This window comes from Delphinapterus leucas, chromosome 15, assembly GCF_059928025.1.
Source record: "Delphinapterus leucas isolate spDelLeu-1000000601 "Yukka" chromosome 15, BTC_Dleu_Yukka2, whole genome shotgun sequence".
Lineage (NCBI taxonomy): Eukaryota > Metazoa > Chordata > Mammalia > Artiodactyla > Monodontidae > Delphinapterus > Delphinapterus leucas.
Genome location: NC_143143.1, coordinates 14,336,443 through 14,352,197, shown reverse-complemented (window position 1 = coordinate 14,352,197; position 15,755 = coordinate 14,336,443). Strand labels below are relative to the sequence as shown.

General features: G+C 41.3%; 1 protein-coding gene across 5 annotated transcripts in view; it reads left to right on the top strand.

Annotated features, from left to right (window-relative positions):
* LOC111182070 (S-adenosyl-L-methionine-dependent tRNA 4-demethylwyosine synthase TYW1) overlaps nucleotides 1-15,755 on the top strand; it is a 276,237-nt gene that overhangs the window by 128,324 nt on the left and 132,158 nt on the right. For all 5 annotated transcript variants that reach the window (XR_016387776.1, XM_022588137.2, XM_089895820.1 and 2 more), the window contains one exon: nucleotides 7,962-8,139. Coding sequence is in view for 4 of the 5 variants with exons in the window: in XM_022588137.2 (XP_022443845.2) it covers nucleotides 7,962-8,139 (178 nt within the window). In the remaining variant the exon portion in view is untranslated. The remainder of the gene's footprint in view (nucleotides 1-7,961; nucleotides 8,140-15,755) is intronic.

Here is a 15,755-nt window from a genome sequence, read left to right as displayed (position 1 = left end):
GTTTTACAGGGTGCTTTCCTAGCCCATGATGATCACCCGCTCTCTCCTATGGGCCTGGTTCAGTCATTTGATGATCGTATTTTTGCCTAGGATGAGACTTGTTGTGCGTACTGTTGTTTTTGCCTCTGAGTGTCCAGCTCTAGCTGAGTGGCCAGCCTTGAGCACACTTTGAAGATATACTCATCTTTTAAACATTCCCTTTTCATGCATCTATTCTCAATTCCAAGGGCAATCACTGTCTTTTCAGTTATTTCATTGATCATCAAAGCAGCTTTCTTCCCATGACTTTTGTTAGCTTTCCCCTTTATATGCATGCAAAATTAACTTTACATTGATTACAAGTAGGTCAGAATTACAGTGCAACTCGGCCTTTTTTCAAAATGCTCACTGCCCCCCTCTAAATACCACCATGGCAGGGAGAAATAGTTTTCAGAGAATGGAGTTCAGGTTTCTTTAGCTCAGCTTCCCATCAGTTCAGCTGACATCAAGTGAGTGAACCCTCTCTGTGAGGAACGTCCTCGGTGCTGAAGGTGCAAATATGAAGGTGACATCATTTGTTGCTAGATGTTTTTATCTATAGTTTAAGCTAGAAGTGAAGTAATGTGAAAAATAAAGGGTCTCCAACAGATGGTCCTCAGGAACGAGGTGTGCTAAAGTACACATCCAAAAGGAATGTCGGGGAGGCGGGGAAGAGAACACCGCCTGCTAATTGTTTTCCGAAGTTTATTTATGAAATAAACATCATAGTAGAAGTGGCTGTATCAAAGATATATTATATATGACTTTCAGCCAGGAGGGGTTCTTAGGAACATCTTTGGCCAGGAGCTATATTGTTATTTGAGAAGAAAGAAGAAAATGTTTTCTTTCTGATTGGTCCAGTCTTTAGAAAGAGGAATACTCACACATATCAGTTATACCTCAATTTAAAAAAAGGCATAAGAAAGTATTCAGAATAGAGGGGGGGGTTAATCAACCCCCAAAGAAATAGGAATACTCTGCATTGAACCTTATATCACTTTTTAAAAAAATTATTTATTTTTGGCTGTGTTGCGTCTTCATTGCTGCGTGTGGTCTTTCTCTAGTTGTGGTTAGTGGGGGCTACTCTTCGTTGTGGTGCGCAGGCTGCTCATCGTGGTGGCTTCTCTTGTTGCGGAGCACCGGCTCTAGGCACGTGGGCTTCAGTAGTTGTGGCACGCGGGGCCAGTAGTTGTGGCTCACGGGGTTGAGAGCGCAGGCTCAGTAGTTGTGGTGCACGGGCCTAGTTGCTCCGCAGCATGTGGGATCTTCCCGGACCAGGGCTTGAACCCATGTCGCCTGTGGTGGCAGGCAGATTCCTAACCACTGCACCACCAGGGAAGCCCGAACCTTATATCATTTTTATTTCTGGGTTATTCAGCTTATTGCTATGACCTTAGGATAAAAATTCTGGAATCTTAAGTTTTTGCTTTGGCATCTTTCAGTGAGGTAAGGAGTGCTTCCTAGTTAATATGATGACTGTAGTGAGTGTTCAGGATCAGGAAGCTGTTCAGGCTGAGAAATGTCACAAAACTTGCTTAAGAAAAAACAAAAACAAAGAAAACTAACAACGACAACAACAACAAAAACCTCCAAACCAAAAAACAAAAACAACAACAAAACAAAACCAAAGCAGAGTTTAGAGGTGAAAGGGATAAGGTTTAGGGAAACATGAAGTGAACAGGCTGTGTGTGTGTGAGTGAGAGAGAGAGAGAGACAGACAGACACACAGTGGGAAATATCCCTATAGATTTGCTACTGAAATGTAGTGTCTGCTGTTGCCTGGGCTGTCCTCCGGCCCCAGGAATGCTTTCCATTAGAAATTTGGAGGATGTCTTATTTTCTGACATATTTCTTTGAGGACAGTGAAAGACAGCATGAGGTTGAGTCCCTGAGGGCCTTGTTTTTGGAGGAGCACTGTAATCGCCTCTGACAGTGAGCGTTGAAATAGAAACGTGCTTCTTGAAGGAGAGAACCAAGGTTTTACATATTCTCAGTGCCTTACTTTTGAGAAAATTAGGATAATTTTAAAATCCCAGAATTATTCTTTTAAAAGCCTTATCCACAGGCTTTTTTTTGGTCTTGGTTTTTGTTTGTTTTCGTAGGTGTCTGATATTTATTAGCTGTAGCTCTCCGAGAAGATAGCAGTTGATCTCTTTGCCTGTAAGTTTTCCTCATTCTTCCCTGGCAACGTCCTTTGTTAGTCCCTCTTCCTTTCCTCAGATATGTGATTGCGTAGACTTCAGTCCTTGGTCCTCTTCTCTAACTGCCCTTTTTGCCTTGGTAATCTGCTTCGGGCCCTTGGATAGAAATACCATCCATTTCGCAAAAATGTTTATTTCCACACAGGCCTTTCTCCCAGAATCCAAACTTGAATGTTGGACACACATTCAGCTATCTAATAGACATATTAAACTTCACGTGTCCAAAATTGAACACATGGTATCTACCTCCACCCCCCCAATACTTGTTACCCCCATGTTACCCCTAAGGCTTTCTTACCGCCAACTTGTCTCAGTTGATGGTGACTCTTGCTTAGGCCAAAAACTTTATAGAAATCATTGACACCTCTCTGTTTCTCGTAACCTACATCCAATCCATTAGAAAATCCTTCAAACGTACCTTCAAAATAGAGCCTTTGGGGCCTCCCTGGTGGCGCAGTGGTTGGGAGTCCGCCTGCCGATGCAGGGGACACGGGTTCGTGCCCTGGTCTGGGAAGATCCCACATGCCGCGGAGCGGCTGGGCCCGTGAGCCGTGGCCGCTGAGCCTGTGCGTCCGGAGCCTGTGCTCCGCAACGGGAGAGGCCACAACAGTGAGAGGCCCGCGTACTGCAAAAAAAAAAAAAAAAAAAAAATAGAGCCTTTGACTATACCTTTGAAATAGGCCTAGCTGATAAGCCCTTCTTGCCACCTCCACTGCTACCACCTTGGTCCAAGCCACCATCATTTCTTGCTTAGATTATGTAATATCCTTGTGGCAGGTTAGCCTCTCTGCTTGCCCCTCTGTTCTCAACATAGCACCCAACGTGATCCACCCTTCTTAGGCCACCCTTCTCAAAACCCTGCCGTGGCCATCCATGTTACTCAGATTCCATGGACATGTCAGCATCTCCCTGCTGTCTCGGGTGGGGGAGGGAAGGCAGGAGAGGCAGGCAGGCAGAGTCGGTGTGACTTTATGTAAATACATAGTAATTTCTGTCTGACTTTTTTGCTTTTTCATTTCTCTAAAAGCGTTTCTATATGGTACCAGTCCTTCTTCCACCACTTGCTTTAGTCTCAGTGCCCGTACCATAGGAGGAGGGTCCATGTCGTGAAAGAAGTCAAAAGCAGTCTTGAATAATTGAACGCTTCTGAGATTGCCTCGTGTCCATTGGCTTGTGGCACTGCTCCTTCTCTGTCTTCTTCCTCATCGTCTGGCACTGGTTAGGAAGCGCTCATCTCCATGCAGTCATCTTCTGTTCGCTCCTCTGGTGTGGTGTCTGCTAGCTCTTGAATTTCTCCAAGACCCATATCTTGAAGCCCCACCTTTTTTTTTGTTGTTGTTGTTAACTACATCCACAATCTCTTTCGTGCTTTCCTTGATTGGCTCTGTTGTAAATCCTGTGAAGTCACGCCCAACAAATAGACACAGTTTTCTGTAGCAGGAATTTATTGTTTTTGGCTTGATGGCTTTCACACATTTTTCTAGAACAAGGATGGCATCTTCAGTGGTGTAACCCTTTCAGACTTTCCTAATGTTCTGTCTGTCAGGGATCTGACAGTCCTTTCCATAGAGTACCATGTGTAATGAGCCTTAAAGGTCCTTCTGACCCCCTGATCTAGAGGCTGAATTAGAGATGTTGTGTTTGGGGTCAAGGAGACCACTTTGACGCCTTTGGTGTTGAACTCATGGGGTCTGGATGGCCAGGGGCATTGTCCAATATCAAACGAACTTTAAAAGACAGTCCCTTACCAGCAAGGTACTTCCTGACTTCAGGGACAAAGCATCCATGGAATCAGTCCAGAAAAAGTGTTCTCATTGTCCAGGCCTTCTTTTTGTACAACCAAAAGCCTGGCAGCTGGTTTTTATCTTTTCCCTCCAAGGCTCAGGGGTTAGCAGCTTTATAGAGAAGGGCAGTCGTGATCGTAAACCCTACTGCATTTGCACAGGACGGTAGAGTTAGCCTACCCCTTCCTGCCTTAAATCCTGGTGCTGGCTTCTCTTCCTTACTAATAAATGTCCTTTGAGGCTTTTTCTTGCACCCCAGAATAGAGCAGTTTTGACTACATTTAAAACCCTTTCTGGCAGATATCCTTTCTTAATGATTTTCTTTGCTGGGAATTCCTTTGCTGCCTCTTGGTTGGCAGAAGCTGCTTCTCCTGTTACCTTGACATGTTAAAAACCAAACCTCTTTCTAAAATCATCAAACCATCCTTTGCTGGCATTACATTCTCGAGCTTTAGATCCTTCACCTTCCTTTTGCTTTAAGTTGTCATATAATGACTTTGCCTTTTGACTCATATTCATTTATAGGTATGCCTTTTTTATAACAATCCTGCACCCACATAAAAGCTGCATTTTCAATATGAGATACAAAGGCGTTTTGCAAAAAGCGCAAGGTTTTCACGCCTGCTGGTGTAGCTGCAGCGACAGCTTCATGAATTTCCTTTTCTTTTTTTTAACAATGGTCCTTACACTGGACTCATTTATCTTGAAGTGGCAGCCAACGGCAGCTGCATATCTGAATCTGCGGTACATATCAAGCCATTCACCCTCTTCTTGTCATGTGATGATTTTTCTCTGCTGCTTGGGAGCACTTCCAGCATCACTAATGGCACATCGTGTGGGTCCCGTGGTGTTATTTCAAGGTTCATAGTATTGCACAAACATGATGAAAACTACCAGAGAACTGCCAGAGATTGCCTTTTACTGCAATTTGCAATTGACTGGAGAGATGAACTGCTCACGTGGAGATGATGAGCCTCACGTGGCGTGGCGTTTCAAGCAGATACTTTGCAACACTTGCGCTCAGTGTGGTAGCAACAGGAGATCCTAGGAAATTATTACCGTGATACAGTGGGTACTACGGTTAATTTTGTGCAGTTATGATTTAATACTGCAACTTTACGTTTGTTTACATTTCTCTGGACTGGGAATGGTGCTATGTGTGGTCCTGAAGTGTTTGTGTGGGTACGTTTTGATACATTTTAACTTTTTAAAAATTTATGTGTATTTGGGACTTCCCTGGCGGTCCAGTGGTTAAGACTCCGAGTTCCCAAGGTTCCATTCCTGGTCGGGGAAGATCCTGCATGCCGCGTGGCTGGCCAAAAAAAAAAAAAAATTAATGTGTATTTTATGGTAGTAAGTGATAAAATAGACAAGTATCTACATATATTTTATGCATTCGTGATATACCTAAGCTTTTCTTAAATTTTCTGGATATTTCTGTGCTGTGGGGGGCATCTGCTAGTTTTTTCAAATTGTCGCAAATCTCCAAAAAATTTTCCTGTGTGTGTGTGTGTATATACATTACACACACATATATATAAAAATCCACATATATGTGGGCCTGCACAGTTCTAGCCCTTGTTGTTCAAGGGTCAACTGTATGTTGAATTGAATGGAATTACCATTTTATTTAAAATAATGGAAATAATTGAATTTCTATTTCAATTCATGAAATAATTACTATAAGAAAAATAAGATTTTTTTGAATGCTTATGTGCTGGGCCTGGTACCAGACCTGTTATTTCATGTGGCTTATTTCGTTGAATTCTTATAACTGTGTGCATGTGAAATCCCTATCTTATAGATTAGGGAATGGGTGTAGAGCGGGTGAGTGGCTTGACCCAGGAGACAGACCAGCCTAGTGGTAGAGCAAGAATTTGGACCTGGTGTGTCTGACTTCCAGTGGTTAGGGCCCAGCCAGTGCTCAGTCATTCTGCTTTCTGAGTTTTAGGTTAATTTTGCAGTTCTGATTAAATCTGCCCTTCTACTCATCTTCTCCCAGCGAGATTAAAGTTACTGATTTTTTTTTTTTTAACAAAAAGGAAATTTTATACTTAATGCTGAGTTGTCTTGGTAACACAGACTGCGTTATGGATCAAATTTTATGTAAAACCTTGATTCAATTAAGATACTAGATTTCAGTAACTTAAAAAATTATTCATCCCCCAAATACTGACATGAAATACATTCGTAGAATTGCAGTTAGGTAGTCATAAAAGAAGATAAAAGCTGCCACTTTTAGATTGTTCTGAGTTTAGCAGGCATTATGTTGGTTTGATGTCTTGGGTATTTACTTGCCCTTGCTTATTTCCAAGTAGATTGTGTATGTGTGCCTGTGTGTGTGTGTAAAATAAAGTCACTTCCTGGAAACTAAAGCACAAGCAAGCAGTGAGAGCTAACTTTATCTTCTCCAGATTTTTTGTTGTTGTTCTTTAAGGTGATAGTGACTGGGATTTAATCATTTTAAGAAACCAGGGTAAAGGTGATGAGAAGAAAAACTCCTTAATGAATGTTGTTTTGTGTGTGCTAGGCCCTCTTCTAAAGCTTTTCCATGCATTATCTCATTTAATTCTAAGAAACATTCTTTGGGCTAAGTACTGCTTACAGTCAAGAAAACTACTTTTCAGAGACGGCTCATAAATGACTGAGAGGGAATATGAACATGTTTCCTCCTACCTCCAGTCTCGGTGAGGAACCTGTATCCTTTAGAGAGAATGTGTTCTTCGAAAAGAAACTAGCGTAATGGATAGAAATATCTGAAGTAAAGGAGATATGTTTTTATTTGCCTTTTTAAGCAATTTCCAAGTCTTTCAAACTCTTCGTTAGATTGAGGGACTTTCAAGCATGCTTTCTATTTTTTTTTCCATGCATGCTTTCCTACAGTACATCGAGTCTAGAGCAGTGCTGCTTAACCCATCCTGTCCACTCTAATCACATGGGGAGCATTTAAAAAATACGGATGTCTCAGGCTCTCATCCCTAGAGGTTGCGATTTAACTGGCTTGGGATACTGCCTGGACACTGGGATTTTTTAAAGTTCTTTGGGTTATTTCTCAATGTCTAACTAGGGTCGAGAACCAATGGTGTGTGGCAGTGGTTCCCCAAACTTGTCTGCATATTGGGATCACCTGGGGAGCTTCAAAAAGCTCCTGATGCCCCCTGCCCCTCCCCCAGAGATGGTGATTTCATTGGTCTGTGCTGTGGCCTGGAATTTGGAACGTTGACAGTTCCAAGGTGATTCTAGTTGGCATATAAGTTTGGGGGCTTCTGGTTTATGCAGTGGTTTTTCACTTTGGCTGCACATTAGAATCACCTGAGGAACTTTTAAAGCTCCCGTTACTCTGGCTTGCATTCACTCCAGTTAAACAGAATCTTTGGCAGTGGACCTAGGCTGCTGTAGTTTACGATACTCTCCAGGTGATTCCAATATGAAGCCAAAGGTGAGAACTGCAGGCTTCTTTTTCTCTCCTCTGTTCTTTTGGACCGACTGCGTTTCGTTTCTCAATTCAGAATACCTGAGGAATGAAGGCTGCAATGATTGGTATAGGAGAGGCTTTCCTTATGCAGCTATACTGAGTTCATTGTCTTAGACCAACGTGAAAGAATGCAGAGCTAAGCAAATTATGGAAAGTAGTACATTCTGTGTTCCAAATAATTAGCTAATAACAAAGTTAGTTTTGCCTGCTTGTATTGATGTAGTTTAATTAGTACTAAAAGGAAGGATGAGATTGCTGATATAATAATTCTAGGTTTTTTTTTTTTCTGGTTTAATAATGTTAGTGTTGCCCCCCACCCCCAGGCTCTTGTTTTGTAGTATTTGGCTGGTATCAAAAGTAATTTTGCCCTCTAAAATCAAAGAACCATTAAGAAAAATTTTTAAATTTTTAATTAAGAAAAATAAAAGTGATGTCCTCTATCTGTGCCTTATTGAGCTTGTTCCTTTCCACCATGTTCTCCAGGAGTGCCAGGTGTCAGAGAGGAACGCTTTGAGGAAGGAATGACAGTAAAGCACTGTGCATTATCCCTTGTGGGAGAACCCATCATGTACCCAGAAATCAACAGGTTTTTGAAGCTACTCCACGAGCGTAAAATCTCCAGTTTCCTGGTCACAAATGCACAGTTCCCTGCGGAAATCAGGTGAGTGGTCCAGCTTGTTAAGATACTGCTGCTTGACTCTGTGTTTGACTGAAAAGTAAAACTAACAGGCATTAATATATTCAGAAAGGACTTACTGATTACTAAGTGCATACAAATGTTGGCTTTGAGGGGACAGAGCTCCTGCTTTTAAAAATCCATTCTATCGGGGAAGATAACATTAGTTTAAGAAATAGAGGCACAAATAAATTGCTGGGGGAATTCAAAAGAGAAAGCAATTTTTTTTTAGATGAGAGAAGCAGGGTAAAACTTCTCAGAAAAGGCTTCATTAAATTTGGATCTTAAAGTATGTCTGGGATGGGTACTTGGGGAGATAGGAAACTGTGGATTTTTAATAAGAACTGTCCGAGAAAGATACAGAGTTGGGGTATTTGGGATACCATTATGTAAATATAGTTGGTTAGGACCACAGAGTGTGCGAAAGAGACTGGCAGCTGGAACCCAGGTTGGAAAGGTTGGGACAAGGTTGCAGATGACTTCAAATGCTGTTCTTTAGAAAGAGCTTGCTTTCTGCAGAGTAGTCTGCCAGCACGGTATAAAGTGGGTGAGCCAAGAAGCAGGAAACTGGATAGGAGATTATACGTTTGTCTAGGTAAGAGTTAAAAGGATGAAAGTAAGACAGAATGAGGAGTCTTAAAAAAGGTATCACTGAGGCATGATAAGCTTGGCATACTGTTTGTATGGCTCTGTGAGCCCTGCACAGAAGAGGACTTAACTGATGACTCGGAAAGTTCCAGCCATGTTGATTGCTAGGACTGTGGGGCCCTGTAACAGTCGAGGGATCATGTGAGGAAGAAGCGGGTTTAGGAGGTAAGATGATGCGGTTGGTTTGGATGACTTGGAGAGCTCTCCAGGTAGAGATGACCATCTCCTGGGACCTGGAAATGACCTGTTTTTGCATTATACTTGAACTATACACATATTATAGTACCAAAAACATTAACTTTTACTTGGTTGTTATTGTGCCTTCTTCATTAGACTGTGAGTCCCTGGGCCAGTGACCCCTGCTTATTTATCTTTATGCCACTAGTATAATTCCTGGCACACTGTAGGTGCTTGGTTTAGAATTTATCATCATAGGAAATCAAAGAGTTGATTAAAATTATTAGTTACCAGGCAGTAAAGTGAAAATCAGTAACATTGTCACAAAGATAGCTAAAATACTACTTCTTGAAGTTGTATAAAAAGTTAAAAGGGAAGGGTTTTTAAAAAGTCAATGTGTACATTTTGCATAGGGTCACTATTCCTTTTTTCAAATTTTTATGTTAAGATCTTTGACTTTTCAAATGGCTCATGAGGGCGGGGTTCAGATAGAGTGGTGTTGGGATACACACACGCACACACACACGCGCACACACACACACGCGTATAGAAGAAAGGAGTCTGTCCCAAATTTAAGACATGCAGTCGTCCCTGGTATCTGAGGAGGACTGGTTCCAGGACTCCCTGCAAATATCAAACCCCACTGATGCTCAAGTTCCTTTTATAAAATGGTATAGTATTTACATATAACCCACGCATATCCTCTCATGCACTTTAAATCATCTCTAAATTACTTATAATACCTGACACATTGTAAAGGCTCTGTAAGTAGCTGCTGGCACGTGGCAGATTCAAGGTTTGCCTTGGGGAGCTTTCTGGAAATTTTTTTCCCTAGAATATTTTTGATTTGTAGTTGGTTGAATCCGTGGATGTGGAACGCTCAGATACAGAGGGCCTACTGTAATGCCTAAAAAGAATTGAATGTTCCAGGAGTGGCATGTAAGATAATAACCAGAGAGGGCGATTCATTGTTTGATAATACGTGGTATTCTTTGTGAATGCCATCATGGATTGAGGAAAATGATAGAGAATTAAATAAGATATGTACTTGAAAGTGGTCCAAGAGAAAATGGAAAGAGAAATTTCCTAGGTGCAGATAATATTGTTTTATTTCCGTGAATTAGGAGGACTCTAAATACCAATTGTCTCTGGTGTCCTACAGAAAAACAAGGCTATAGATTTACTAATATAGCACGGAGATCATGCATTTTGGAAGTTACCTCTAATGTTGATGCACTTTGCTCATTCAAATCAGCTGTTAGATGAACCTCTTGCAACCATTTTATCTTTGAGCATACACTAGGAAGTAATAATGTTCTCTGGGTGGTTGGCTGTGTACTAATTTTTTTTTTAATAAAAAATTTCTAAATTACTACAGTGCCTAACCCATACTCTTTCGGTATCTTTTGAAGAAGATCTTGACTTTGTCAACTAGCCTTCCCTTGACCCACATGCAAGCATTACGTTCAGGCTAGTGGCCTTTTCAGGATGCTTAACTTTTCTTTAAAAGGATCTCAGTCTCCCCTCCAGCTCTAAAGCATATGGCTCTTTGCTGACAGTTCTCCCACTGAAGGGAGTTTTCACAGTGAGTGGTCCTCGAGGATTTGTTGAAGATAGAAGCAGACACCTTAGGCAAATGAGAAAGCTTTTGCATTCTAGGTAGCTTTATGTTTTTGTGTGTTGATATAGAGGCTAATTAATAAAAGTGACAAGAATGTGTAAGACACTTAATGTTAATGATAGATCTGGTGGTGATTGCACAAAAAAAACCCCTTTCTCTTGAGAAAAAGCCTTCTTAGTTCCACAAAAACAAGTGCCTTTATAATGGTATTTTTAAAATTTAATTAATTAATTTTATTTTTATTTTTGGCTGTGTTGGGTCTTCGTTGCTGCGTGCAGGCATTCTCTAGTTGTGGCGAGTGGGAGCTACTCTTTGTTGTGGTGCGCGGGCTTCTTGTTGCGGTGGCTTCTCTTGCTGTGGCGTATGGGCTCTAGAGTGCGTGGGTTTCAGCAGTTGTGGCACACAGGCTCGCGGGCTCTAGAGCTCAGGCTCAGTAGCTGTGGCGCACGGGCTTAGTTGCTCCGCGGCATGTGGGATCTTCCCAGACCAGGGCTCAAACCCGTGTCCCCAGCATTGGCAGGCAGATTCTTAACCACTGCGCCGCCAGGGAAGCCCCTATAATGGTATTTTTGATAGGCGTAAAACTGATATATGATACACTGTAGCATGTATCAGTTATCTTTTGCTGTAACCACTTGCCTTAAAACTGAGTCCGTCAAACTAGCAACGATTCATTTAGCTTGTAATTCTGTGAATCGGCTGGGAGGTCTTTTCATCTTGGCTGGCTTTGCTGGTCTCAGTGTTGTTCATGTGTCTAGTCAGTTGGCAGATATGCTGGGATGGCTGGTTTATGATGGCCTTGCCTGGGACAACTGGGACCTCTATATTCGTGTAGCCTCTTATCCTCCAGCAAGTCTGAAGTTGACCACGTGGTGGCAGGGTTTCAGTGAACAGCAAGAAAAGATAAACTCCAGCACACAGGCATCGTTCAAGCCTCTGCTTGTGTCACGTTTGCTCACTTCTCCTTGGCTAAAGCAAGTTACGTGGCCAAGCTTGGCGTCAGTGAGGGGCACTCAGAGCTACATTGCAAAGGGTCATGGGTACAAGGAGAGGGAGAGTTTATGGCCACGTTTGTACTCTACCGAATAGCACAGCAGGCTGTGCTTTGTACAAGGAGGATGACCTTGAACGTACGAGGACTCGGTCTTTTAAAGGAACTTAATTAATCATGTGGGAAAGCTGGGAGAGTTCTTGAGACCAGAAGTCTCAAACTGGCAGTTGATAAGGAGTCGGTTTTATTTGTCCTGTAGCATGTTTAGAAACTTTTTTTTTTCTTTTTTTAGCCAACATTTAAAATCCAGAAATTTTTCATAAAAGAGATTTCTGACTTTGGAGAAAAAGACAATCTGGCAAAAATTGTCAAGAGCCAAGTATGAAGTGCTGTTTTTATAACACCAGAACACTTCACTCATCTGTTTTTTTACTCACAACACTTCTAACACCGGATGTGTGTTTTTTTCCCCACACCAAGCAGTCCTCTAATTCTCTGCAGGCACCAGCTAGGTGTCCTGCAGTTCAGTTCCATTCTGACACTGTCTCCCTGGAGTTAGCACAGACCTCACAGGGTCAGGACTCAGCCCCAGGCTGCCCCCTACTTCAGACACCAGTCACAGTCCCGGGCTGCCACCTGTACTTCTGATGAACCGACGGTACACTGGGGTGTCGCACAACCCCTCCTTGGGTTTGATAATTTGCTAGAACAGTTCACAGAGCTTGGGGAAAACAATTCAGTTACTGTTACTAGTTTATTATAAAGACTACAACTCAGAAACATCTGGATAGAAGGGTTGCATGGGACAAGATGTGGGGAAAAGGGCCCTGGGCTTCCCCACCCTCTCCAGACGCATCACCCTCCCAGCACCCAATGTGTTCACCATCCCGGAAGCTCTCTGAAGCCGTCATTTGGGAGGGTTTTATGGAGGTTTCATTAGATAGGCAGGATTGATGAAATCATTGTGATTGGTCATTGGTGATTAGCTCAACCTCTAGCCCATCTCCCTTTCCTAGAGGTTGCAGGGGGAACTGAAAGTGCCAACCCTCTAATCACGTGGTCGGTTCTTCGGGCACCAGCCCCTCTCTGGAATGTGTCCATGGGCGCATCAGGAGTTACCCCATTAATATAAATTCTTGTATGGTTGAAAGGGGCTTATTATAGATAACAAAAGGCACTTCTCACCTCTGTCACTCGGGAAATACCAAGAGTTTTAGGAGCTCTGTGCCAGGAACTAGGGACAAAGACCGCATGTGTGTTCCTTGTTGTCTGACAGTATCACAGCAAGGAACGGCTGTCTTTTCGGTAAAGCCTCTGCATTTCAGTTTGCCACGCTCTCCACCATTTTACTGTCTCCTCAGCCCTGAGGCTGAGTCTCATCTGCCACCTGTCAGAGGGATCGCACTGTAGATTCTCTTACAGCAGAGAAATTTCTGTCGCCATTTCTAACAGACATGAAACAATGAAAGGGAGACAGAGTACCACATACAAGAAAAATGGGAAGCGTCTTGCTTTGAGTAAGGAAAGAATATTCTTGAATGTTTCACATGTAGTCTGTGTTTTGGTGTCCAAAGAACTTCTTTTTCCTATAAAAGTGGCTTGCTTGGGCTTTGCTGGTGGCGCACTGGTTAAGAATCCGCCTGCCTATGCAGGAGACACGGGTTCGAGCCCTGGTCCAGGAAGATCCCACATGCCGTGGAGCAACTAAGCCCATGTGCCACAACTACTGAGCCTGTGCTCTAGAGCCTGCGAGCCACAACTGCTGAGCCCGTGCGCCACAACTACTGAAGCCCACGTGCCTAGAACCCGTGCTCCACAACAAGAGAAGCCACTGCAATGAGAAGCCCGCGCCGCAACGAAAAGTAGCCCCCGCTCACCGCAACTAGAAAAGCCCACACATAGCAACGAAGACCCAATGCAGCCAAAATTAAATAAATAAAATAAACAAATTTTTTAAAATAAATAAATAAATGTATTAAATAAATAGCTAAATAAATAAAAAAGTGTCTTGGTTGACTCACATTATATTCTTGGTTCCTGTAGACATGTGAGTTTAGGACTCTTATTCTCGAGACTGTATGATCTATGCTTGCATTCAGCCCTGCAGTCGGAAAGGCCCATCACACCTGGGTATCACTGTCCCACTGGAGCACTCCCTGTCATTACTTCCTGTAAATTGTTCTGTGCTAAGATGTCAAAGACTTACGTGAGACATCTTGCTAAAAGTAGACCATGTTGTAAGGTAAGGAGGTTGTTGAGAAACACTGAACCTAGTTTGTGCTTACTTTGTGGACATTTGAATCCTATAACTGTGTCTCTTTATGAGCATGAGAAGGTTTAAGGTCAAATGTTCAGCCCTTTGTCGACTGGCTCACTCTTAGCTTCATCTTTAGTTCACTTCTACACGATTTTCTTTTTTTTTTATTTTTTCACAGAATCTTATTATTTTTAAAAGATATAAAAACAACTACTCCCATCAGTAGCAATACAAGGTTTAACATTTTAACCAGATTTTCTCAGGCTTTTTTCTGATACCTTTAGTAGCTAATTATTTTGACTACCCCTTCTTCTACACGATTTTCTTAACTATTTCATATTATTTTTAAGTTTACATTTAAAATCTTAAATTTTTTCTTTTGTGATAAGTATAGTTAATTCAAAGCTTTCTCCCTGCTAGCAGTCTTATCATAAGAAGACAGAGCTGTGTTCCATTTTTAACTATGACACGATTAACATTTAACTTCCTACACCTCCTCCACCACCACAGAATTTGTCCCCGTGTACGTTTACTTTTGAGCACCTTCACTGAAACTATGTGTGAACTTTGTTTGTTCTCTTACTTCTTCCACTTGTATTTCTGTTATTTTGTTTGCTTTATGTTTTGTTTTCTCTAGTATTTGCTAAGATATTCACTATATGTGTTAGAGAACCTCTATAAATTGGATATCTCTTCACATATTACTTAGTAAACGTATCAAGAAATGCATTAATTTTAATAAAAATAAAGTTTTCTTGTATGTATCAGCTCTAAGTGGCTATAGGTAACAGTTACAATGAAATGAAGATTGATTATAAATACTACCTGATCCTTTCAATAGAAGTTTTTTTTTTCTCCCAGCCTGTTTTGTTTGTATTAAGTTTAAAATATAGTCTTCTTTTGTGTCTGTGAATTGATGGGACACTTTTCAAAACTATGCTTTTCTGGATGGGCTAAAAAAAAAGAGACAGCACAGTGAAGTGATGAAGAGCTTGTGCTCTGTCTAGAAGAGACCTGGGTTTGAATCTTGACTGTATCTCTTGCTGTCTTTCTGACGCTGGGAAGGTAACCTCTCAGTGCCCAGTTTCCTCATCTGTAAAATGATTGCAATAATAATGACTACCTTATAGTGGCATTGTTAGTGTACGAGATAATATATGAAAAGCACCTTGGAAAGGTAGGCTAAGTAATATTGGTCAAGTATACTTTAAGGCAAGAACCATTACTTGAGATAAGATGGAACATTTCTTAATTATAAAATATTAAACCTACCAGGAACATAAAACAATATAATAATTCAAAAATTTTCAACAATCAGTAACATAATCTCAAAATTGACAGAACTATAAGGAGAAATAGTAAGTTTTTAACACATTTCTCTCAAACTGATAAAACAGGCAAATCAAAATCAGGAATAGTAGTGAAGATCTGAACAACTAAATTAACAGATTTAGCGTGTATTACAGAAATAGAGTATTGAATTGAGAAACTTTGGAATATAAATTCCTTTTAAGAGCACAGAAGTTGCTCTCAGAAAAATTACCAAATGGCCATATGCTGGGCATTATAGCAAGTTACAAGAAAGTATTGCAATCATGTAGATCATGATATGTGAACACAATGCAATTAAACTATAAATCAGTACAAAAAGATAACTAGAATATTCCAATATGCTTATAATTTAAGCAATGCACTTTTCATTTGCTTATGGGTCAAAGAAGAAATCACAATGGACATAGGAAATATTGTGATGAATTGTGATGGAAATAAAAACAAAACTTGTTTGTTGGTTATTAGGAATAGCAGAGTACAGACCTTCAAAACCTACTCTTCTATAAAAACAGTGAGAATACCAGCAAAAATTGTCAGAATCAAATTCTTAACCAGAGGTATGCAACAATCTGAGG